The sequence below is a fragment of the Bufo gargarizans genome, chromosome 8 (genome assembly GCF_014858855.1).
Source record: "Bufo gargarizans isolate SCDJY-AF-19 chromosome 8, ASM1485885v1, whole genome shotgun sequence".
NCBI classification, from domain to species: Eukaryota; Metazoa; Chordata; class Amphibia; order Anura; family Bufonidae; genus Bufo; species Bufo gargarizans.
The window spans coordinates 27,035,252-27,062,035 of record NC_058087.1 but is presented as its reverse complement, the minus strand read 5'-3'; the positions used below and the strand labels follow the sequence as shown (position 1 = coordinate 27,062,035).

The 26,784-nt window shown below is 45.8% G+C and overlaps 1 protein-coding gene across 3 annotated transcripts in view; it reads left to right on the top strand.

Moving 5' to 3' along the window:
* MGAT5 (alpha-1,6-mannosylglycoprotein 6-beta-N-acetylglucosaminyltransferase) overlaps positions 1-26,784 on the top strand; it is a 97,413-nt gene that overhangs the window by 52,242 nt on the left and 18,387 nt on the right. For all 3 annotated transcript variants that reach the window (XM_044302781.1, XM_044302782.1, XM_044302783.1), the window contains exons 4-9: positions 10,343-10,419; positions 11,384-11,473; positions 17,716-17,787; positions 19,664-19,825; positions 22,841-23,010; positions 25,299-25,433. In XM_044302781.1, coding sequence (XP_044158716.1) covers positions 10,343-10,419; positions 11,384-11,473; positions 17,716-17,787; positions 19,664-19,825; positions 22,841-23,010; positions 25,299-25,433 — 706 coding nt within the window. The remainder of the gene's footprint in view (positions 1-10,342; positions 10,420-11,383; positions 11,474-17,715; positions 17,788-19,663; positions 19,826-22,840; positions 23,011-25,298; positions 25,434-26,784) is intronic.

The following is a 26,784-nucleotide window of genomic DNA, read 5'->3' as shown; positions in this document are numbered from 1 at the left end:
GTTATATTCTTGTACATAGGAGCAGTATTATAGTAGTTATATTCTTGTACATAGGAAGCAGTATTATAGTAGTTATATTCTTGTACATAGGAGCAGTATTATAGTAGTTATATTCTTGTACATAGGAGCAGTATTATAGCAGTTATATTCTTGTACATAGGAGCAGTATTATAGTAGTTATATTCTTGTACATAGGAGGCAGTATTATAGTAGTTATATTCTTGTACATAGGAGCAGTATTATAGTAGTTATATTCTTGTACATAGGAGCAGTATTATAATAGTTATATTCTTGTACATAGGAGCAGTATTATAGTAGTTATATTCTTGTATATAGGAGGCAGTATTATAGTAGTTATATTCTTGTACATAGGAGCAGTATTATAGTAGTTATAGTCTTGTACATAGGAGCAGTATTATAGTAGTTATATTCTTGTACATAGGAAGCAGTATTATAGTAGTTATATTCTTGTACATAGGAGCAGTGTTATAGTAGTTATACTCTTGTACATAGGAGCAGTATTATAGTAGTTATATTCTTGTACATAGGAAGCAGTATTATAGTAGTTATATTCTTGTACATAGGAGCAGTATTATAGTAGTTATATTCTTGTACATAGGAACAGTATTATAGTAGTTATATTCTTGTACATAGGAGCAGTATTATAGTAATTATATCCTTGTACATAGGAGCAGTATTATAGAAGTTATATTCTTGTACATAGGTGCAGTATTATAGTAGTTATATTCTTGTATATAGGAGCAGTATTATAGTAGTTATATTCTTGTACATAGGAGCAGTGTTATAGTAGTTATACTCTTGTACATAGGAGCAGTATTATAGTAGTGAGTCTTGTACATAGGAAGCAGTATTATAGTAGTTATATTCTTGTACATAGGAGCAGTATTATAGTAGTTATATTCTCGTACATAGGCGCAGTATTACAGTAGTTATATTCTTGTACATAGGGAGCAGTATTATAGTAGTTATATTCTTGTACATAGGAGCAGTATTATAGTAGTTATATTCTTGTACATAGGAGCAGTATTATAGTAGTTATATTCTTGTACATAGGAGGCAGTATTACAGTAGTTATATTCTTGTACATAAGAGCAGTATTATAGTAGTTATATTCTTGTACATAGGAGGCAGTATTATAGTAGTTATATTCTTGTACATAGGAGGCAGTATTACAGTAGTTATATTCTTGTACATAAGAGCAGTATTATAGTAGTTATATTCTTGTACATAGGAGGCAGTATTATAGTAGTTATATTCTTGTACATAGGAGGCAGTATTATAGTAGTTTTATTCTTGTACATAGGAGGCAGTATTATATTAGTTATACTCTTGTACATAGGGGCAGTATTATAGTAGTTATATTCTTGTACATAGGAGGCAGTATTATAGTAGTTATATTCTTGTACATAGGAGGCAGTATTATATTAGTTATACTCTTGTACATAGGAGCAGTATTATAGTAGTTATATTCTTGTACATAGGAGGCAGTATTATAGTATAGTATTATGGGAATAACAACAGTGAAATTTTTTTTTTTTTTATACATTTCCAGGGCGTCCTCCATGACAGCACCACATGGTGGATGTCTCCCCGCCCACTATTGGGACAGGAAACAGAGGTTAAAAGTCCCACCCCACACACACCAGTGTTTTCCTGTCCCAATAATCGACAGGGTAGAGATGAGGTCTCAATAAATATTTGGACCAGGGCGGAGGTCGGGATTTGGGGTGGGGGGGGGAAAGTTCCTCTCCTTCCTCCTCTTGACGCCTGGCTAAAACTCTCTAAATGAGGGTTCTCTTAGCTTCCCCAGCCCCTCCGGTACCTGGCGGCCAAGTGGCTGGTTCTCAGAATCAGAATATACGGCTACGGGCTAGGGATTGGAAGACGCAACCCCGGTGGGGCTCTGGGTTCCAGACTTGCTCCTCCTCCTCAGCGTGAATCCCTACGGCCACATGTTTCGGGAGCACAGCGTCTGATGTCACTTCCTGTCAAGTATGGGCAACTGGAAGTAAGATGGCGCCCATCGGGGAGTTTTCCAGGAGTTGGAACGCAAGTGCGCTCCACACAGGCACCCGGAAACAATATGGCGGCGCCCTACAGCAATGTTCATGGTGTGGGACACTTGAGGCTTGGCTTACCGGCCTCATGTCCCATCCGGTTGACTCTTAGGATGAGTTCCAGAAAGGAAGAGGAGGGGCATCGGGACAACAGTATGGGTAAGTGCCGAAGACATTTAAACCAGAAGGGGGTTTGTAACAGGGTCCTTACATTATGGATTCTATCAGCTCTATTCGGAGAGGGCAATCCCCAGAGCCTCCTGTCCAGGGTCATGTGAGTAGAAACTAGGGGGATAAAAAGACTACTCTAACGTGGAAACAAAAAAGCCTAAAAGGTGCGCTACCTGCAACAAAAGGCTTCAAGATACAATCCACGCATAATTTTTTTTTGCATATGTTTTTGCATATGTATCAATAAAATCATGAAGGAAGAACAGCCTTCTCTCTTAACTGACCTTAAAGCAATTATAAGGGAAGAAGTAAAGGCTTCGGTGACATCCCTTGTACCCCTTCCAAATATCAGCCATGCCCGGAAAGCTAAAAGACCTAGAGTCGGACGAAGAAGATTAGGAAAAAATAGATTCTCTACCCTCCACATCCTATGATGAGCAGCAAAAATACTGCTTCTTATCAGATGATATGGACTCTTCTCACTGCCATTCGGGAAACGATGGACATTCTAGTCTTAAACAGATTATTTTAGAGGAATGGGAAGATGGGGGAAAAAAGACTCTATTCCCAGGGAATTGAAGAATCGTCTAGCCTTTGATAAACAGGAGACAAAATTGTGGGAAAAAATCCCGAAAATGGATATTCCTGTGGCTAGAAAAACGCCTATTCCCTTTGATTCATCACAGCTAAAAGAACCAATGGATCGAAAGGCGGAAGGGTCTCTTGAGAAAAGCGTGGGAGACATCGGCAGCCTTTAAAAATAGGGACTCCCAGGGAGGATGTACTGGATTCCATTCCTCTCCTAAAAATGGCGACTGCATTTGTAGCGGATTCATCGACTGAGTCGGTCAAGTTTGCAGCAAAAAACTGAGCCCTTATAAATACAGCAAGAAGAGCCTTATGGCTAAAAAAATTGGTCGGGTGACCTTGCGTCTAAAAATAAATTTATGCGCTATTCCCTTTTGAGGGGCTTATGTTTTCAGCCCGGTACTGGATAATAATCTTGAAAAGGCCTCAGACAAAAAGTCTTTCTGGAGGAAAAGCCCAAAAAGACTCTTCTTTTTCGTAGAAAATTCCAACAAAAAAGTCAAACGTATAAGGACAAAGGAAAATCGGAAAGATGGTCCTATCGGAAAGGAGGAAAAGGGAGTTTTTTTTTTTTACTTTAACCCCAACACCTCCCAGAACAAACAATGCCGGCAGGCTGGTGGTAGTGAAGGGGGGGGGGGTGTAGGCTAAAATACTTTCTCCTGCATGGCGCCAGATAACTCAGAACCTGTGGGCGCTCCAAATTGTACAGGAAGGCTACAAAATAGAACTTTTGTCAATTCCTCAACAGAAATATTTGCTGACCTGGTAAGGAGAAAATACAACTCAAATCTGATAGACGTCGCAAAATTAAAAAATATTGGTGCGGCGATTGAGGTCCCAAAACATCAGGTAGGCAGGTATTCAAGACTGTTTCTTGTAAGGAAACCAGATGGTTCGTTCAGGACCATAATAAATCTGAGACCTCTGAACAAATCGATAAAATATCGACGCTTCAAGATGGAGTCTATCAGGTCGACTATACCTTTTAATTCCTCCAGGAGCGGTAATGTGCACCCTGGATCTGAAGGATGCATATTACCACTTGCCAATTCACCCAGATTACCAGAAATACTTAAGATTTGCAATGAGGGAAAAAGGCTGATTCAGTCATTACCAATGCCTTCCATTCGGAATATCATCGGCCCCTCGGGTATTCACAAAGTTGCAGTTTCCAAATTGTGGCTTTTCTTCAGGGTGAAAGTAATAAAGATCGTACCATATCTGGACGACTTTCTTCTAATTGCAGACTCGGTACAGATGTTAGTCAATCGTACTCAGACTGTGAGTTCCCTCCTACAAGACCTAGGTTGGATCCTAAATTGGGGAAAATCAGATCTGACACCCGATGCCAGGAACATTTTCCTAGGGACTTTTTTAGGTTCGAGATTGCAAAAATCCTTTCTTCCAAAGAGAAGACAGTAAAATCTGATAGAATTTTTTTTTGCATTTTTCAGAGGAAATCCATTTGTACGATCAGAGAGGCAATGAGTATCCTAGGCCTAATGACAGCTTGTATCATGCCCGTGCCATGGAGCCAGTTTCGCACAAGATCGTTTCAGAAGATGATTCTCTCTGCTTGGGATGGGAACCATCAATTCCTAAATCAAAAAATGTATCATAAGACGACGCTTGGAGATCTTTGAAATTGTGGAAGAATATGGACAACCTGTCAAAAGGATTTCCCTGGAATCCAAGCCCTTATATTGTTGTAACGGATACTAGTCAACAAGGATGAGGAGCAAAATTGGAGATCATTGCTACCAGGGAGCTAAGGACCAAGAGATAAAAGGGAAATCCTCAAACTACCGAGAACTCCGAGCAGTTTGGGAGACTCTGCAAGAGGGTCAGGATCTTCTGCTGGGTCAGCACATAAGAATTTTGTCGTACAACATGACGACTGTGGCATTTCTTAAACACCGGGAAGGGGGACAAGATACCCTCTACTTCAGAGTCTCTCCAGCAGGATTTTTTTTCTTGGACAGAGGTAAGAATTCTATCAATTTCAGCGGTTCACCTTAAGGGGTCAAAAAAAAATCAAGGCATTACCTAGACCCAAGCGAATGGTCCCTAAACAAACGGGTTTTCCTGGATCTGACAGTGAAGTAAGGACATCCCAAAATAGACCTTTTTGCCACTCGGAAAAATACTCAAACAAAATCCTTCTGTTTAGAAGCTACCAGTGGATTTAGGCAGAACGCTAGTCTGCTCATACAATTTGCCGGCCGAAACAAGGGTAAGAGAACCTCTAAGACAACGTTGGCCAGATGGATAAAATCGGCAATAATGGATTCCTACCAGTTGCAGGGAATAGCCTGTCCGCAAGATATCAGAGCCCATTCCACCACAGCAGTTGCAGCTTCATGGGCAGAACACGCAGGAGCCTCTATCGACCAAATTTGAAAGGCGGCTACATGGTCAAATTCTCATACCTTTTGCAAACACTATAGATTGGCTATTGTGGGAAACCTTGACCAGAGGTTTTGGACGGAAAGTTCTCTAAGCTGTGGTCCCCTTCCTAAGTTTGTATATTAATTTAAGACACTAGGGTGGGTGGGGGGGACTTTTAACCTGTTTCCTGTCCCAATAGTGGCCGGGGAGTCCTCCTCCATGTGGTGCTGTCATGTCGGACTCCTGGAAATACAATTACCGGTAAGACTAATTCTTACTTTTCAACCCTTTCCGGGACGAACTGGAATTGCAATGAAGTCTGAGCTATAGCTTTGTGCAATATTCTGTTAGTAACAGCTGTATATAAACGCACAAACCTATGCAAGTCCTTGCCTGCATGGACAGCGGAGTGTCTGATGGGGAGCAAATTGATGTTTTCAGATGTGAAGACATGAATTGGGTGTATCAAAAGATCACCCGCACAATAAAACCATTGTCTCGTTTGGGTTAATGTTGCGCAACTGATCCCCTGGGGCGAGTGATGACGGCGTTTGATCAGATCTCCAGGGATTAGTCATGTGAATAAAAGCCTGGTGTTCAAGCACTGACTTCCGTTGGTTGAAGGCTATCTAGACTCAAAGTGCAGCCGCTCATACGTATAATGGCTTCTAATGGAACTGAAAGCAGATAAGTGTGTTGGGGTGGACGGTTTATTCTCAGAATTTGGATATTTTATGTGATTTGCAGTTTAAATTTTTTTTTTTTTCTGGCAGACTACAGCATCCAAAAAGGTGTAGAACCAGTAGGTGTATATCCGTGACTTTACATAGAGCAGGGGTAGGGAACCTCCAGGACTCCAGCTGTTGTGAAACTACAACTCCCAGCATGCATTCTTGCTCTGCTCCTCTGAGAACTCTCATAGAAATGAGTGGGTCATGCTGGGAATTGTAGTTTCGGAACAGCTGGAGTGCCGAAGGTTGCTGATCCCTGACATTCTATTTAAAGGGATTATCCGTGATTGATGTAAAAAGTGAAACTCTGACCTTGTATAGTACATGACAATCTTGAATAAATCTAACACCAGTCCTGTACCTCGCATGGATATTGCCCCAATTGGTCTGGAAGCTGGCAGCTCAAGGAAGTGTCCTTTCTGCTGCAGTCCTCTCCTTTATCACGGCTCAGGGGGTGGGTGCTTTCTGCTGCACCTCTCTCCCCATCACAGCCCAGGGGGTGGGTGCTTTCTGCTGCCCCTCTCTCCCCATCACAGCCCAGGGGGTGGGTGCTTTCTGCTGCACCTCTCTCCCCATCACAGCCCAGGGGGTGGGTGCTTTCTGCTGCCCCTCTCTCCCCCCATCAGAGCCAAGGGGGTGGGTGCTTTCTGCTGCACCTCTCTCCCCCCATCAGAGCCAAGGGGGTGGGTGCTTTCTGCTGCACCTCTCTCCCCCCATCACAGCCCAGGGGGTGGGTGCTTTCTGCTGCACCTCTCTCCCCCCATCACAGCCCAGGGGGTGGGTGCTTTCTGCTGCCCCTCTCTCCCCATCACAGCCCAGGGGGTGGGTGCTTTCTGCTGCACCTCTCTCCCCCCATCACAGCCCAGGGGGTGGGTGCTTTCTGCTGCACCTCTCTCCCCCCATCACAGCCCAGGGGGTGGGTGCTTTCTGCTGCACCTCTCTCCCCCCATCACAGCCCAGGGGGTGGGTGCTTTCTGCTGCACCTCTCTCCCCCCATCACAGCCCAGGGGGTGGGTGCTTTCTGCTGCCCCTCTCTCCCCCCATCACAGCCCAGGGGGTGGGTGCTTTCTGCTGCCCCTCTCTCCCCCCATCACAGCCCAGGGGGTGGGTGCTTTCTGCTGCCCCTCTCTCCCCCCATCACAGCCCAGGGGGTGGGTGCTTTCTGCTGCCCCTCTCTCCCCCCATCACAGCCCAGGGGGTGGGTGCTTTCTGCTGCACCTCTCTCCCCCCATCAGAGACCAGGGGGTGGGTGCTTTCTGCTGCCCCTCTCTCCCCATCACAGCCCAGGGGGTGGGTGCTTTCTGCTGCCCCTCTCTCCCCATCACAGCCCAGGGGGTGGGTGCTTTCTGCTGCCCCTCTCTCCCCATCACAGCCCAGGGGGTGGGTGCTTTCTGCTGCACCTCTCTCCCCATCACAGCCCAGGGGGTGGGTGCTTTCTGCTGCCCCTCTCTCCCCATCACAGCCCAGGGGGTGGGTGCTTTCTGCTGCCCCTCTCTCCCCATCACAGCCCAGGGGGTGGGTGCTTTCTGCTGCCCCTCTCTCCCCATCACAGCCCAGGGGGTGGGTGCTTTCTGCTGCCCCTCTCTCCCCATCACAGCCCAGGGGGTGGGTGCTTTCTGCTGCACCTCTCTCCCCATCAGCATATGCGTCCACCTCAGTAAGGTGGACAGAGAAATATGGAAAAGAACAAACGGCCGGTGCTCTACAGATACTTTTTATTGAGTAACTCTCAACTATACAACATTTTTAATTACATGCAGTTGCAAAAGTATTCAGCTCCATGGGCTGATTTGAAAAATGTAGATTTTTTATTTTATTTTATTTTTTGGTGGCATAACCCCTTTTAAAAGTTTTTTCCCAGCAATACGGTGCTTTTCCTTTTTGCTGTGTTGTATAGAAACATAAAGTAGTGAGAGAGACTGAAGCATCAGATCCAGCATATGCTGGCCACCAATGACACCTGGCAGACCCCATTGACTTTAATGGGGTCTGTCGGGTTTCGGTTCTGGTTTCCATCATTCTGACGGACAGAATAGTGTACCCTACAACATGCAGTAGACTCACCAGGGAAGTCAAAACTTTTCTTTTTTCCAAAAATATTTTCGCCGCCGGTCTCATTTTTCATGTTTATTCCACGGCGCCGCTGATCTTATTTGTACGCATCTTAAAGATACTTATAATGGGCACCTTTCATAGAGGACCTTGTTTATGCCATCTGTGTGAGCTTGTTTTTGTCCCTGGAGGGGGGACTGTGGACGAGCTCCAGAGCCTTTTCGTGGTATCGGCCCATGGATCAAAAGGGCATCTGTTCTTCCTCTGGAACGTCGTGCTTTGCAGGATGGAAAACGCTTATGAATAGACAGATAAGGAACCTGAGCCTAACAAAACATGGCACCGACCTTCTACGTCCGACCCAAGTAGTTTCTACAAGTCTTAACCCCCCCCCCCCCCATAGAGGGAGAAGTATTGCAGTAATTTTATGGGAGAAATGACTGCAGCTCGCTGCGTGCGCTCTGGATGTTTTTATCTAGAACATCTTGTGATGCTGCGGAGTCTAAAATTCGCCTTTTATTTAATATTTCCAAGCCAGTGATCAGAGGAAGATGCTGTCATATCCAGTTACTGCTGTGAAAGATGGAGTGGGGGTCCGGACCGCTGCTTTGTGGCTCTTAAGGAAACGATGCACAAAGCTTTGCTAGGGTTCGCCTATCTAAAGAACTAATATGGGGCCCCTAGTCCTGCCTAATGGTGGTAAGGAGGAATTTGTGTGGAGTTGGGGGTCAAGCTTGAAATGCATGCGACTGGTGCAGAAGAGCTGGCGACCCTTGACCCCCCCCCCCCCCTATATTAGAGCAGGGGCCCCAAGCTATCGTACAGTGGTTTGTAGGGCAGCGCAGTGGTTGGCACTGGTGTCTTGCAGCGCTGGGGTCCTGGGTTCATATCTGACCAAGGAGAACATCTGCATGGAGTTTGTATGTTCTCCCCGTGTTTGCGTGGATTTCCTCCGGATTCTCCAGACTTACTGATGGGGAACTTAGAGTGATGGTGATGTCTGTGCTGTGGGATCTGGAATTTCACTTTATTTTCACTTTCAAACTCTCTGCTTGCTGTCGGGTAATAAAATATTTATAAAATACCTAAAGCTGCTCACATATGTTTCTGATTGTGTTACAATGTATCAGTCTGGAGTGATACAAGGGTCTTCCCATGTTCTAAAGTGGTGGTATATCTCTGACGTGATCCCTTTTATGATCGGTGGAGGACTGATCTCTGGGACCTGCACCGATCCCGAGAACGAAGGTGGATGCTACTCTGGTTTATCTCTGCGTCCCCTTCTAATTTTACCCTTGGCGGCAGCGTTCCTGCCATGTAATGGGACCACACTGTAATTCTCTGCACCCGCGCTGCATCCCCTTCATTTTCAGGATCGGCGGACGTTTGAGGTCAGATCCCCACTGATCCTAAACCTTATCATTACGACATGGGCATACCCCTATAAGGGAGTTGCTTCGATCAACTACCCCAGTGGTTGACCATTTGTCAGTTTACTCATATGCAAATGAGGAATGGGAGCTTCAGGAGGCGGGGCTGAATACTCTCAGCACTGCTTTGTAACCCACCCCTTCCTTGATTGACAGGGCTTGACATGCTGAGGGTAGAGCTGTGGGGACCCCTGCATTGCGGTCTGTACCCCACTGTAATGCCACATATATAGGTGTGAACCTTCACCTGCTGCTTAGTGAGCGAACACCAAATGCCTTGTAATGTTGACCATCAGAATATGAGAAATTTGTTGCTGAGATCACTACGCTGTCCTGAAATGCTCTGTGCTGCTGAAGGCTTCCCCCCCCCCCCCCATTCCCCCCACACTATCCAACTAGAAAGGTCACTCTCACTAGATTGAAACAGTTTTCTGAATTGCTCTGTGCTGCAGTGATACTACTACTTCCTGATTGTGCCCCTGTCACATGTAGCCTTCTCCACTGCATAGACTCATTGGTGGACAGGTCGCTGCACTATGTGTCATGCAAGTCATCTCTGAAATGCTCTGTGCTGCTGGGATACTAATCTGCCTGCTATTTGGTCTTCCGTCCCTCTGCTGTCCTTTGCAGCTCCTGTTACTGAAATAATCATGGGTTCACTACTGTCCTGTAATACTCTGTGCTGCTGTAAGTCCTATATAATTCTCAGTATGTCTGATACTATATAATATGAAATAGACCTTGTTCTATAGGAGGATCCTCTCGACCCACCCCCATCCCACATATTTAGGACACTCTGGCAATACCGCAACTTCGCTCTTTGTCGTTACTTATACGTAGGGTGTAAATTCTGTTAAATGTGACCCCTAACTTTTTATATTTTTTTATTTTTACCCCACAGATCTGATTAATGGAGCCCAAGAGCAGTGTGACTTGCCTCCCATGGATGGCTACCCTCACTGTGAGGGTAAAGTAAAGGTACGTTTCCTATTTTTCTTGCAATCTTTAGTCTTCGGTGACATCACATTTCTTCTCCGGCGCAGCGTATAGAGCATACCCCGATGTTCTGTCCCTTATACTGCACTGCTGTAGCTGCAGAGTTCTCTCTATCCCCTCCGTGCACTCATCCCTGTGATCAGTGCACCGAGGGAACGGTCTGTTACAGCCAGGACCAAGCGGTGAGACCCCACCAGACACCAGTATGGATTAACCCCTACACTACCCTAGACGACTAGGGATTTTAAAATGAATCCCTGGTGGTTTAGGGCACAGATGGGGTTCGTGTTAAAAATCCCTGCTGGTCCAATGCAAAAAAGGGTTTGCTTTTAAAGGCCTTGCTAGTCTAGGGGGATCTTAAATTGACCTTCCCTAGACCACCTATAATTTTAAATGTAAGCCTTTCGCTACCCTAGGCCACCAGGGATATAGGCATTATCCTCTTCTCCACCTTTTGTGGTGAAATTAACCTGTTCACTGACTTTTAGGAATACAAGCAGTAGTTTCATCAACCCTTTCTCTGCCACAGAGCACCAGGGATGCTGTCATTAACCCTTTTTCTGCCCTAGCATACCGGGAATGCCTATTTTAAAACCGCTATATCTGCCGTAGATTTAATGAGATCTGGCATTAACCCCTTCTCTGTTGCAGACCACTAGGGGTACAGACATTAACCCCTCCACTGCCCTAGAACCCAGGGATGTTGCCATTGACTATGGTTAATTATTTGGCGCTATACAGCCGACATTTTAAAACTGAAATCCGGCATTGTAAGCCCTGCCCTATTTAACAAGACTTCCTACCTCGAAATCACACGGGCACCCCTTTTTCCGTTTTTAGTACCAATTTGCCCCTTTTGTGGTCTAATACAGGAAAATATCTCCATTCTTTAGCATTGCTGAATCGGCCTTGTGGACTGACACTGTTTCTGTGCTTTCCCCCCCAGTGGATGAAGGACATGTGGCGTTCTGACGTTTGCTACTCCAGTTACGGCGTTGACGGATCCACCTGCTCGTTTTTTATTTACCTCAGTGAGGTAAGTGCGCTCAGATTACTCTCCCTGCCTCTTCCATTAGGAATTCTTAGGCTCCTATTCTGATTTTCCTCTGGTGTCGTGTTGTCGGCTGATTTGCTGCCCTGCAGGGTTTCGAAGACAATCCTGCATCTGACGAGGGGAATTTGTCAGAATATCTCAGTAGTGCAGCCTCAGGCTTTGGGCCTGAAAGCTCAAGCGATATATAGTTGTGCGTAGTAAGATATCCAAACTGTCTTCACGTTTTTAATGCGCTTCAAAGGGCCGTTAGTGGTTTAATTCTGTTAGGGCTCCTTTTAAGAATTTTGGGTTTATTATTCACACAGACCCTTAAAGGGGTCGACTCATCAGACTATGGGGGCATATCGCAAGGATATGCACCCATTGTCTTATAGGTGCGGGTTCCGGAGCCCCAAAAGTGGTGGAGGGTGCACTGCGCATGCGCAGCCACCCTCCATTAATTTTCTATGGGGCAGCCGTCAGGCCCATAGAAGTGAATAGGAGCGGTGGTCGCTCATACGCCGTGCGCTCTTATTCACGTCTGTAGGGAGCGCTTGGTGGTGGCAGGACCGGAGTCCTCCAGCCGCCACTTTGCGGGGCTCCGTTCCCGATTTAGGTGCAAGTCCCAGCGGTGGGACCCGTGCCTATCAGACAATGGGGGCATATCCTAGCGATATGCCCCCATTGCCTGTGATGAGGCAACCCCTTTAAAGGGTATGTCCACTAAATGTTTTTCCTCAACTACTTCCAGAATGAAAAATGAACCAACTTTGCAAATAGTCTTGATTTGAAAAATCTCCGTTTTGTGTACACAGCTCATATGCAGTCCTGTGTAGTCCGATCCTGCAGTCATCCTCCCTTGCATCTATGTTGGACTACACACTTTGTTTTGGCTGTAGACACGGAATAGTAGGACACTTTTTTACTTTTGTGAGGCTCCTTTTTAAAAATCTAGAGTTTATAATCTGCCCAGACCCTTAAAGGGTTTGTCCACTAAACACATTTATGATTATTTCTCCAATACTTCCAAAATGATGCTGAGACCGTGGGTCTGAGTGGGTAACGCCTTCCCCGAAAACACTCCTGACCTCTGTCCTATATCAGTGCCAGTTTCCCTTGATAAAAAGCCTGCCCTCCCCAACCAGGAGGAGGATCACCCGGTATCTCACTGCTACAGACGGCAAATATACCTTCCCTTGGCAGATTTACTGTCCAAGTGCAGACGATCAAACCCAGGTTCATGTTTGATTAGCAGGGACGCGTGATGATCCCCATGATGCCGTATGAGCTTTCTGGAGGATGGGGTGTTGCATAGGCTTTGCCTCTGGCCCCCTGATGATAACCTATGGGTGGTCCTACACCCAGGGGCCCCGCCAGTCAGCTGTCACTTCGTGATTGTAGCACCCTCTTAGGCCATTGATGTCAAGTTCATCAATCACATGACCTCCCATTCAAGTGAATACCAAGCACCGCCACTGCAATACCAAGCACTGCCACTATACAGTGTACGGCAGTGTGCTCCCTGAACAGCTGGATGTCGCACCCCTGCTAATCTCATTTTGATGACCTACCCTGAGGGTAGGTCATCAATGTGTAAATCCTGGAGAACCCCTTTAATTCCTGTTGTGTAGCTCCTGATGGAGCGCGTTGAAGCGCGTGAAGCGTACACTTACGAAGATTAGCTCAGTTACACACACGTAAATTAGGGTGAGGCTTCTATTTTTGGAGAGCAGACCAGCGAGATCTAGCAGGGGTGCCGGAATCTCAATCTCCTCCTCCTACCCTTACTGGCCTAAAGCGGACTAGCAACTGGGACATGAGTGCTGGGCGCCGCAGGAGTCGGCGGCGGCAGCACGATATTGGACAGGGAGCAGCATACAGGGCAGTGTTGGGGTATATGGTTTGCACCACACAGTCAGACCGGATGATACAATGTAACTATTCTAGGCTGATTGAAACAAACACCGGCAACTTTGTAACCTTACACTGAGGGAACAGTGTCCGTAATATCCACGAGGACGTGTTTATTTACAAATAACATGGCGACTGTGCACAGTATAGGGCGGCATACAGCGCAGCAGTCACGGCTTGCCCGTGTATACAGAGTGATGCTGGGGCTATAGCCCACACTGCTAGTTTTGTATTTGAATAAACTATATGTTCAAATTATTTTTTATTTTTTTCCCCCCAAGTAGTGATTTATCGGCGCCAACCCTTTCAAAATGCAGGCACGACCACAGGTCCCATTCCTGGCACCCCCGGCAATCTGCAGGTTTTATCAGGGGGAAAGCCGCTCATTTTCCCGGTCTGCTGCAGGGATGATGTAGTACTACACGGGCGTCCATTCTTAGTGGCTGTAGTCCACCAAAATTGGAGGCACTGTCATAGTGACTGTTCTGATTTATTTGGGGGGGTCTGAGCAGGCCTCCCTCCATGACATCCATATGTGATGATGGGGCATACGGGCAGAGGTCGTCTTCATCGGACAACCCCTTTTGATTTGACTCGCAAGAGGGACATAAGGTGATATTTAGGCCCCGTTCCTGCTAAAATTAAGACTCTCCTGTTTTTAACTGAAGCAATGGCAGAGTGAAGCCAGTAAAGACCTTTCTTTAGCAATGCGATCACATCTCTGTGCAAATATCTCTGTGTGGTATCTGGCGGGGTATGGAGGGAACCGAGGAAGCAGATTGCCTGCCCTGCTGCTTGCAGATGGCACGAAGAAGAAGGTGAAGAGGCTGAAAGGCAGGACGTGACTCTTGTGTCAGAACTCAGAACGCAAAGTGCAAAATCAGATACGAATTATTATTTTTTGACTGTATCAGTTTGTTAAATTATGTAACACTGAATACCAAATTATTATTTTTTTTTTTCCTGCCTTTTGTCTTGAAACTGAAGATTCCTTGTCTGACAGGAAGGAACGTGCTGTGTGTGTGTGTGTGTGTGTGTGTGTATGTATATATGTGTGTGTGTGTATGTGTGTATATATATATGTGTGTGTGTGTGTGTGTGTGTATATATGTATGTATGTATGTATGTATGTATGTATGTATGTATGTGTGTGTGTGTGTGTGTGTGTATATATGTGTGTGTGTGTGTGTATATAATATACTTTCTGTGACTACTTCATTTTTTATATCGCTACATGTGCCAAAACAGTGGTCACCCAGACAGGACGTTGAGTGGTTACTGTGCGACGTGAGCTCTCGGGTCTACATGGTCTCGGTCTTGGCAGCGTTCAGCTTTTATATAACCTTTTAGGTCATTAGAATAGTAATGAAAGCAGCCCTATGCACCTGTCAGCTATGGCTCATGACTCCCCCCTTTTTTTAAATATAGTTTTGGCTTTGATCCCACTCCGTAGAATTCCTTTTTGTAGCGAAACATGAGGATCCTAAATTCTTTCCAAGAGTGGATGCCCACTGACAACCGTTGTGCCACTAATGCTTGTCTTTTTTTTTTTTTTTTTTTTTTTTTTTTTTTTTTTTTTTTTTGCAAAGAAGCAAAAAAAAGTCAGGTGAGGAATAACCAGGGTTGGAAAAATATCTGCTCTAAAACAGCACCACAAGTGTCCACAGGTTGTGTATGGTATTGCAACTCGGCCCCATTCACTACAGCACAACTAAGCTGCAATACCAGATCTGGCCGGTAGACTGGCACGGCTCTGTTTCTGAAGGCAAGCAGAGATATTCTTCTACTCATGCTCAACCCCTTTTAAGATGGCCTATTAAATCTATAGGAGGAGACAAATGACCTTTTAATATTTGGAAGTGTGCGTCCAGGACTTGCAGACTCCAGGACCATAACTCCCAACATTTAAATTACTGTACGCAGGGCAATGTTAATATACCCTTCCCCCTTTGAGGCAATGCCATGAAAAAGGGGCTGGTCGGGGAGATATGCTTAGGACTCCTGGCATGCTGCTCCCTATGTTGGATTCTAAATGGGGAGCCTCCCTACCCCCTGTGCCTTATTCCGTGGGGGATGGGATTGTGTTGGGTCTTCAAGAAGCTCAATGTACGATTAAATCACTGCAGCCATGGTGGCAGTGGCGTCGCTACAGGGGGGCGAGGGGGGGCAATTGCCCCCCCCAGGTCATTCCTTGCCCCCCCGGGTGCCCCCCCGCTGATTCGCTGAATATCTCTGAGTCTAGCGCTAATCGCTGCTTGCTGCGCCGGCCGCCCGCACTAAAAGTACACACACTGACAGAGAAGAGAACACACAGATACGTAACATACAGTCAGTGCCAGTCCGTCGGCTATGGAGTGGAGTCACATGACAGATGGGGTGGTGCCGTGGTGGGGGCGGCGTTTGGACCCAGCGGACTCGCGGAGGCAGAGCGTGCAGGGCGCAGGCTGGGAGTGTGGCAGCCGCAGAGACGAGTTGACGACTTGACGTCACGGTCGTCAACACGTAAAGCTGCGCTGCTGCGTGCCTGCCCGCCCGCGCAAACGGACTTTGCAAATTGCTGCCGCCTGCCAGTGAGTACCTTGCCTTCCCTTCATGTTCTGCGTTCTCTCTGCTCCTGCTAAAAAGTTTTTAAAAAATGTACCCCTATACCCCCACTACCTCGCCTCATGGCCTGCCCTCCCATCTACTTGGTTTGCGCCCAGACCCTCCTCAACCTATCCCTGATGATATGGTTACCCCTATAACTTAGGGTATAATTGGTAGTACATTATACAAGGGTAATATGCCGCCTGCCAGTGAGTGCCTTGCCTTGCCTTCATGTTCTGACTCTGAGTTCTCTCTGCTCCTGCTAAAAAGTTTTTAAAAAATGTACCCCTATACCCCCACTACCTCGCCTCATGGCCTGCCCTCCCTCCTGCTTGGTTTGCGCCCAGCCCCTCCTCAACCTGTCCTTGATGATATGGTTACCCCTATAACTTAGTTATATTACCCCTGTATAATGTACCCTGATACCCCTTAGTTATAATATAACCCATAATGTCCCCTGACTGATACCCCTCAGTTATATAACTGAGGGTAATCAGGGTACATTATACATGGGGGTAATATAACCAAGGGGTATCGGGGTACATTATACAGGGGGTAATATAACTTATATTACCACTGTATAATGCCTGACAGGCCTCCTGAGTAACTTATATTACCCTTGTATAATTATGTACCAGGATACCTCTTAGTTATATGATCTCAGCGGGGTTATATAACTAAGGGGTATCAGGGTACGTTATTATACATGGGTAATATAACTCAGGAGGCCTATCGGGCATTATACGGTGGTAATATAGCTTACATTAACTCTGTATAATGTCCCATGATAGCCCTCCTCAGTTATATTACCCTTGTATAATGTACCCTGATACCCCTCAGTTATGTTACCCCTGCATAATGTACCCTGATATCCCTTAGTTATATAATATAACTAAGGGGTATCAGGGTACATTATTATACAGGGGTGATATAACTCAGGAGGCCTATCAGGCATTATACGGTTGCAATATAGCTTACATTTTATCCTGTATAATGTCCCATGATAGCCCTCCTCAGTTATATTACCCTTGTATAATGTACCCTGATACCCCTCAGTTATGTTACCCCTGCATAATGTACCCTGATATCCCTTAGTTATATAATATAACTAAGGGGTATCAGGGTACATTATTATACAGGGGTGATATAACTCAGGAGGCCTATCAGGCATTATACGGTTGCAATATAGCTTACATTTTATCCTGTATAATGTCCCATGATAGCCCTCCTCAGTTATATTACCCCTGTGTAATGTACCCTGATATCCCTTAGTTATATAATATAACTAAGGGGTATCAGGGTGCATTATACAGGGGTAACCTAACTGAGGAGTGCTATCCTATCAGGGACGTAATACAGGGGTAATGTAAGCTGTATTACCTCTTTATAATGTCTGATAGCCCTCCTCAGTTATATTATACCCAATGTACCCTGATACCCCTTAATTATATTACCCCGGCATCAGGGGCGTAGCTGCAGGGGAAGCGGCTGCTTTAGTATTTTTCAGTAGTATGATTAGCTGGCGAAAATTATTAGTGCCCCCCCCATTTTTGACTGTGTATCTTCTGTGCCCCCCCTATATATTGATCCTAGAGTCGCCACTGCATGGTGGACCTTTCTTAAATCCATGTTAGCGCCGTCTATGGTGTCTCGAGTCTGTCTACAGCTCCTGCGAACATTAGTCGTGTAATACGTCCCCGCTGCCTGTCAAGTCCATGTTTTCTAATCTCCATCCTCATTCATTTCAGGTTGAAAATTGGTGTCCTCGCCTGCTGTGGAGAGCTGTTAACCACAAAGAGGAAACGGATAAAAGGACAATGGTAAAACTGCTGATAACTCATTATTGACCCAACGGCGTGCGCGTAGATCCTCAATATTTAGATAAGGCGTTATGGCCTAGGGAAGGCAGCCAAGGCAGGAGATGCAAGTAGCAGCCATCGCTTTCTTCCAGGAATATCTGATGGCAGATTTAATCACCGCATTTTAAATGGCGATAATGATTGGATCTTGCCATTAGTGGTGATTTGTAGGACTTTACACCAAGGTTTATTTAAAGGCAATGGACATCTTTGCTATGGGGAAATAATTTTATATATGTTCAAATTTGTTTACTTGAGCTAACCACTAAGTTTCAGGCTGCAATCTTAATTCCTTCATTTTATTTTGAGACACCTCCTTTCCCAATATTCAGTTTGAACTCTGCTCCTAGTTTCAGACTGTATGTGTCTCTTCCAATAATACTTGCTCTGTGTGTCCAGAATGCTTCTGTCTTTCCTAGCTCTCTTGTATCAGCACACTTTCATTCTGTGGTGGGTGGTCCCTCTCTGTGCACTGATGCACAATCTGTCCTTCACTCTCACTCCTTTGTGCTTTCCTCTCTATCTACAGCCTGTGTGCGCTGCACTCCTTGGATGGGTTTCATCTCTCCACTCTCTGATCTGCCTTGTATAACTTCCTCCTCCTCCCTCTTGCTATCTCTTAGACTATATGCACACAACTGTATGTGTATTTTTTTTTATTTTTTTTTGCGGATCCATTGTATATGCTTATCCTTTTTAGGACATGGTAAAAAAAATTTTTGCGGAATGGAACCACTGACGCGGAAAACAAACTGACTATCCGCATTTTTTAACAGCTCCATAGAAATGGTGGGTCCGTATACGATCTGCAAAAAAAAAAAAACTGAATGGATGCATAAACAAAATAAGTTTGTGTGCATGTAGCCTTACACTGAGAAAAGGGAGATGGAGAGCAGAGAGTGACATGATTGATAATGCTCTTTGCATCTCTGTGATCTTTTTACTACAAAATTCTGGTGACAACTTTATCTCACTGTTATTTTGTAGTAAAAAGAGCCCTAAAGGGGTTGACCCATGTCATACATTGGGGACGTATCGCTGGGATATGCCCCCAGTGTCAGATAGGTGCAGGTCCAAGATGAACGACTCGCACCTACTTCTACATATGATCTGTCAAAGTGAAAGAAAGCAGAGCACTCGTGCGCAGCCTCCCTCCATTCATTTCTATGGGAGTGTCAGAAATAGCCGAGCTTGTGCAGTCTGTTCCCCTTCGTGCTCTGGGACCCATCAGACATTGTGCCACCGATATGCCCCCAATGTATGAGCTGGTCCAACCCCAGTACCAGAGACGGCAGGTCTTGTATGCTAATGTTAAAGTAGATTACCATTCTGGAGCTCGCCCTCTGTTGGGTCGTTTTGACCATGACCTGGTGGTACTTGGTACACAGTATGAGCCTCTGGCTTGTTGACACCAGCACCCACTAGGATGGTGAGGAAATGGTCACCTGACTCTGTGGGATGTCTTCTGTGAGCCGAATAATCAGAATGATGATGACTATGTTAACTTCTGAGAAGATTCCATGATACCTCCTAAAACTGTCTGATGCCATCCCAACAATAAATCTTGGGGTTACTGGTTGTCGTAAATCTCTCCTTAATGAGAAGAGGACCATCTTTATTAATTTTCTTATTTATGTGATTATGTATTGCTCTGTGACACTGCAATTTCCTTTTGGGATTAAAGCTCCTCTTCTCTAGATCTTTGTTCCTTTATGACCATCCTTGGACGGTTTGCGTAGCTTAAAACATTTATTATGGAGGAAGAGATGGCAGCCTATTGGCCCTTAACATGTCATGAGTCAGACTAGTATCAACATTGTGGTTTGTTTTTTACCAGACCGAAATCCATACAGATTTTGACGAACTCTACAAAGTTATGTCAAGGCGTGAGGAGTTTCGCTGGATGACGCTGAGAATAAAGCGGATGGACGATACCTGGATAGAAGCAATCAAATCTCTGGCAGAAAAACAAAATCTGGAGAAACGGAAAAGGAAGAAGGTATGTGGGAGCTGTCACCGCCATCATGGGAGTCTGGAATATTGTGAACTCCATGGTGAAAGTTCTTGCTTAAAGGGTCTTGGAAGCTACTGGTTCTCCTTGTGGAGAGCCAACTGGTTTCTTACAGGCAATGCTACCTGAGAAAAGCCTGCAAATTAGCTCTTCTCCAGAATATGGGCATCTCCTCCGTAAGCCAATGTCCAACCCATTAAACTTTAACACGGCTCCTTCAAAACCCTGGATCTGCCTACGGAGATCTAAAGGGTGAATCAAAGTCCAGAGCCACCCAAAGACCTTCTAGACCCTTCACAGGCCAAGTGACCATCTCTGTTACAGCTCACTTTCTATTAGTCCAATGTGATCTCCATAAATTATGAGCTGCTTGCTTCTCCAAACCTAATTTTGAATGTATTTTTAAAAACTTTCCTAAAAAGGTTCAGGTTTCTGACTTTCGACTCTCCCTATAATGGTCACATTGTCAGGTCTCGTGTCGTGTCAGAGACAGGATATTGCAGTGTCTTTTGGTTTTTTCTTTCAGTGACCTTTTAAAGACAAACATCCCTATTTACTTTTGTAAATTTCCTATGGCCAGACCATCGCTCTGCAAATGCGCTGTGTTGTCAGTCGTACCGTGTTTGTGCCGCAGCCTGGGTTTTCCCAGTAATGGTATAGTAGTACTGCACGATCATGAAAGGTGCTGATCTTCACCACTGGTCAATGCTTGATTTTTTTTTTTTTTAACATTGGCCAAAGTTTTGTGCAGACTTATTTCATGATACTTTGTAGAGGTTGGAGCTCCATTTTTATGATGCAGAGCGCCAATAGCCATAGAGAGGTATTCCCAGTTCACCTCTATCCACTGAATAGGGCATAAATGTTCGATCAGTGGAGGTCCACCCATAACTAGACTGGGGGTCCCGTGCTCACCTATAAGTGGAGCAGAGTTAGCCCAGCGCTGTACCCGGCTATCTTTGGCAGACAAATGAAGCAGCAGTATGCATGCTCAACCTGTCACTCCATTCATATAGGGGCACGAGACCCCCCCACCTTTGTGATCGGTATGGTCCCAGAGGTCAGATTCCTACCAATATAACAGTTATCCTCTATTCGTTGGATAGGAGATGGCTTGTTTTAGGCAGAGTACCTCTTTAAAAGGGGTTGCCTCCACTTCCAGAGCTGCCACACTACACTGCTCTACAGTGGATGGTAATGATGTGATCCCGCCTATGATATGCCATCATGGCTGAGCAGCCTGACAGGAACACTCATCGATGTTGTAGTATCGGTTTATGTGTGTAGCAGCTCTGGAAGTGGAGGCAACCAGTCCTGCTCACATTCTAGGACAGCTTGCTGGTGGCCATTTTAAATAATTCCCGGAGAACCCTAAATGTTCTTGGTTTCCTGCAGTCACCACAAGGCGGAGCTCATGCATACATACCGATGGAACTGCATTCTATTAAGCTCCCCCTAGTGGTGGCAGCAGGAAAACCAGAATTTTATGTATCAGAAATACAGAGCTCTGACTTCTATTAAGAAATGAACATTCACTTTAAAGGGGGTGGCGTCCTTTAAATCATAGGACGGTCATTTTCATTGGCCTCTTCTATCAGATCTTGAAGGCCCCATACATTAGCATATTCTAATTACAAAAAGCCGCGCTCCCCGTTCCAGTTCACGGCCTCCTTTTTGTGTAATTATTCTATTGAAAAATCCAGAATTTTATTCTTTAATAAATCACTGCTTGACGCGAGATAAGTTTCACAGTTTACCGCTCTCCTATTGTGATTCTCTGATCTGTCGTCTGTGAAATGACTTCCCTTTTGAGTCCACCTTCAATGCAATTACATGGAATAAATGGCTGCCCGAGTCTTAAAGGGGCACCTCTGTCACAAATCCTCTGTTCTCCCCTGACAAAGTCCTTTATAGTCCGTCATTTATCTTTCTCCTCTGGAGGTTGCTGGTAAAATCTGCTCCACCCGTCAATTGATCTTGAATCCAGGGCGATCTTGGGAGAAGATCATATTTACCTTCTTACGGCACAAGACGCCTACTTTTCTTTCTTCCTTCCTCCTCCTGCTACCGTCTTGGAAACTGAGTTTAAATTAGTGTCCGAAAAGCTCCCCCTAGTGCACAGCCATAATTGTATCAGGTAAAGGGTTTGTCATCTGAGATATTGGTGCCATATCGCTAGGATGTGTCGGAGGGTTGAAGGGCTCGCCTCTGAGATTACACCTATCCCTAGAACGGGGCCCTCAAAGTAAGAGCGAGCGCACTGCCACCTCTCCATTCACCTCTATGGGACTAGTGCCAGTCCTCCACTATTTTCAGAGCTCCCATAGAAGTGAAAGGAGGGTGGCCACACTTGCTCAGTGCACTCTTGTTCAGAGGTGGGACCCGCACCTACCGCTAGGATATGCCTCACCCCTTTAAAGATTGCCTGTCACCAGTAAATTATATTCATTAAATACCAGTTCTCGGGCATCTTCATCTCAAAATTGTGTTGTGCCGTTCCTGTTATTCTCCCTAGAAAGGCATGAATGAATTTAAAACCTGGTTATTACCATTTGGGGGGGGGAGGGGTTCCGAATCCTGCCGATCAGTTTTTGAAGAGGTGCTCACTGGAGCTGCCGTACATTGTATAGTGGCTGTCCTTGGTATTGCAGCTCACCCCCATTCACTTGAATGGGACTGAGCTGCACCTCGGTCATGTGACCGATGTACGGTGACATCACTGGCTTCGATCAGCTGATCACCGGAAGACCCAGGAGTTAGACTCCCGCCGATCAGATACCGATGACCTAAGGATACGTCATCAATGTCAAACCCCCAGATAAGTCCTTTTAAACCATGGGTGCGTGAAGGGGATTTGGAGCTCTGTGTCAGAACGGAGCTTAGACCCTCTGAAGGCCGCATTATACAATGTATCGTCGAGGGCTTTCTTCATTTGAATATGTTTTATTTAAGTCGTTTGTGACTTGAATACATGGATGATGCCTTTTCTCTCTTCTCTTCCAGATCCTCGTTCATCTGGGATTACTGACAAAGGAATCGGGATTCAAGATAGCTGAAAATGCGTTTAGTGGCGGGCCGCTCGGTGAATTAGTCCAGTGGAGTGACTTAATTACATCTCTTTACTTATTGGGCCATGATGTCAGGATTTCAGCTTCAATAGCCGAGCTGAAAGAGTAAGAAGATTACGTTCAATGCTAAAACCGACTTCAGTGCTAAACCGAGCGAGATAGTAGACGCTGCTCCTCGCAGAGGCAGAATCCAAGAATCCCGGCCCTAATTGTCTATAAGGAGCTTATGGTCTTTAATGGCTGATTTTAAGTACGGTAGAAAAAGAGAATTGTCATCGTAATTCATAAGGGCTGGCAGAATTCCCTTAATCTGACATCCGTGGGACTGAGCAGGTTCCAGATTATCAGATACTTTAGTTATAGAGTATAAAACATCCTTGAGATTGCTGGAAACCAATGACAGATGATTATCATCTGAATTAAAGGGATTGTCCATTTTTTTCCTTCTCCTAAACCTGCCCCAGCAAATCTGTATTCGCCTGCTCCCTGTTCGGTTCCGACTCCCAGGCTATCTTCACTGACCCCTGCACAGATGCATCATGTGCACCGCCGCAGTAACGTCACGAAGGCCAGTCATTGGCTGCAACAGCCCATGTGACCCCGTCTGTGCGGAAGTCCAATGAAGACTGATTCAACAGGTCCTGCTGGATAGGGGATAGATTTAAAAAAAAGAGAAAAACCTGGACAACCCCTTTTAGAGGATGCCAGAACAAACACAGAATATAGAACATGCTGCGAGTCTCGTGTAGCGCAGAAATGCGTGAAAAACTACGCTCCTGTACACACACTCATTGAAATGAATGGGTCCGGATTCAGTGCGGGTGCTATGCGTTCACTTCACGCATTGCACCCGCGCGGAAAACTCACTCGTGTTAAAGGGGCTTTAGGGACTCTTTCTTTCGAATGCCTGTCCTCGCTGATAATTGCCTGTCTTCCAAGAAAAGGGAATTCTGCTAAGCAGTTATTAAAGGGGTTATCAAATACTATAAACCAGTGTTTCCCAACCAGTGTGCCTCCAGCTGTTGCAAAACTACAACTCACAGCATGCCCGCACAACCAAAGACTGTCCGGGCATGCTGGAAGTTGTAGTTTTGCAACAGCTGGAGGCACAGTGGTTGGGAAACACTTCTATAAACTAATTCTCTCTCCCCCCATACGCCGGGCCCCTCACAGGGAATATAGTTACCCCGCTCCTGGTCCCCGCACCGCCGCTGCTGCTTCTCCCCGTGTGCTGATGAAAACATCTGGTATCGGAGGGCAAGCCTCCCTAGCGTCACCTAAGATGCTAAGGAGGCTCGTCCCCGCCTGCCATTGGCTGCACACCCAACCCCCTGACACCGGATGTTTTCATGTGCGCACAGGGAAAAGCTGCATCGGCGGTGCGAGGACCGGGAGTGGGGTAAGTATATTCCTTGTGTATGAAGGGGGCTGTTTGTAGTATTGGATAACCCCTTTCATGCACCCACCCCCAGCTTCCTGAAGCTGAGATATAGGGTGTTTGTTGGAGCCCTCCGTGAAAAGCTGTATCCTGCTCGGCTCAGAGTGAGAACCTGGTCAAACAGCTCCCAGCATCTCAGCTTCCTGGACTTCTGTAAGTGCAACGTTGGAGGGAGTCGATTATGATATTGAAGTTTCAGGTATCATAGGCGGTGTCCTAACTCCCAGACCTCTGGTGTTGTCCCTAGATGTTTCAGAGGTACGAACACTGCTCCGTTAAAGGGGGCTGTCTAATCGGAGACCGCCCCTTTTCAGAATGCGGCCCCGGGACGATTAGCTGATCAGCTGTAGTCCCGCTCCCAAACTGCTGATATTGCTGGCGGATGCTGCAGATAGCAAGGCATGTCACCTGCAGCGCCCACTGCAGGGGAATTGTAGTATTGCATGTAATGAGAGGATGGGTTGTGTGCGCCATAACAGGAGCTGCTTCTACACATTGGCTCTCCGTTCTAGGGGTCCCACTGTGATGTCCTAATAGGATGGCGATTGTCCATTTAAGTCATCTATTGTATAATCACTCTCCAAACCAATCTCGGTTATGATTTATATAGGACATTTGCTGGCTCATCCATATGCCATTATCCCATCCTCCCCCGTCTGTACACGGTGTAATGTCCCCGTCTTAATGCCTGCAGTCCTCCTGTGCCCGACCTCCATGAAAGGTTAAGTGGTTGGCGACCAATATATATGACTTTCTTCCTCTACTCCCCCCCCCCCCCCCGTGTCTCCATTAATCAGCAGTGATACATAATTCAGAAGAAGTTCACCTCTTAATCAGGGGAAGCCGGGCGCGGAGCAGCACTAGAACTTGTTCATTTAGTAACATTATGTATTCTAGAATGGAAACTGATACAGAATGTCTATATAGTAATAACTTTAGATTTCTCGTTAATTAGGATCATGAAGAAAGTGGTGGGGAACAGATCGGGATGTCCTACCCAGGGAGACAAGGTGGTGGAACTCATCTACATAGACATCGTGGGACTTGCGCAGTTCAAGAAGACCCTTGGTCCATCCTGGGTTCATTATCAGTAAGTAAGGAGCCTGAGATGTTCCTCATTACCGGTTAGAAGTCTTTATTTAGTAGAGGAGAAGCCACATTGCTGTATCTGCTTCAACCTGACATTGAGAACCCCACCCAATATAGGAGGCCAATGCTGATGGGATGAATGCTTGTACTAGTCTACTAGCATTAGCTTTTTTTTTTGGGGGGGGGGGGGGGGTTGGTCATGTGGAGTCTAAACCTGCACATGGCTAGGTCTTCTCTCAGCTGAGCATTCGTCACAATTGTATCCGGTCTGTGCGCTTGCTGCTAGTTTGCTACAGTGTGTCAGTCTGGGGTCCAGGCTGTTTAGCTCATAGAGCAGGGATCAGCCGCCTTCAGCACTCCAGCTGTGGTGAAACTACAACCCCCATCATGCACGCTTGCATGGCTGTTCTGAGAACTCTCGTAGAAGTGCATAGAGCGTGCTGGAAGTTGTAGTTTCCCTGTCATAGAGCAATATCTAGACTGGATGCAGTGGTATTGACTTCTCAGCGGAGAGCAGGACAAGCGATGTACAGGTTTACTGCCTATGAATTTAAACAGTGTTCTCATTCACTGACAGCAAGAGGAAGTTGAGACACGAAGTAAATTACAAAGTTTTGTAGAAAATCCTTAGCTCACGCCTGTCACAATTCTCTTCTGCGTCGGTCTTCAGTTCCTGCTACATGGCAGAAGTGGTTTTCTAACGGTAGATTTGGAGGAAGTCATTGGCAGTTATCGATGGTATGAGCACAGGTAGAATTCTACCAGAGTTCTGTCATTCCCTTTAAATCCAAAGAATCTCCTTTTGATGTCGGCAGGAATCTTGGTCTGAGAGATGACCTGCCCTGTCGGCCTCCTCTGCAGTAGCTGTCGGTGTCTTGACATCTGTCTATCAGTCATAAGCTATTTCCATCCACTGCTTCTGCAGCTCATAGAAATCCAGGGGTATAAGTGCTTGGCGTGCTTCAACAGCTTCATGCCCCCTTAAAGGGACCCCCGGTCTAATTATCTGAGGGCCCCTCAGTGATCGGGCATTGGTCATTTATCCTGATGGATAGGTGATAAATATAATTTGTATGAAAAAAAAAAATTATTCCTTTTAATCCATAGGTCCTTTATGGTGTTGGATTATCAACTATTTGGGATGATTGACCAGAGTAACGCACTACTTTTACATGATCCCAGTAATCTGGCATTCTGTAATCCAGAAGGTCTGAATGGCCGGCATTCGTTTTTTTTTTTTTAGTACAGAATAGATCACGGTTATATCGTCCTTCCTCTATAGGGGGCACTGATGGAGGAGATTGTTACATGGGTAACTGTGGAGAGTGTCATAAAATACAGTTAACAAGCGT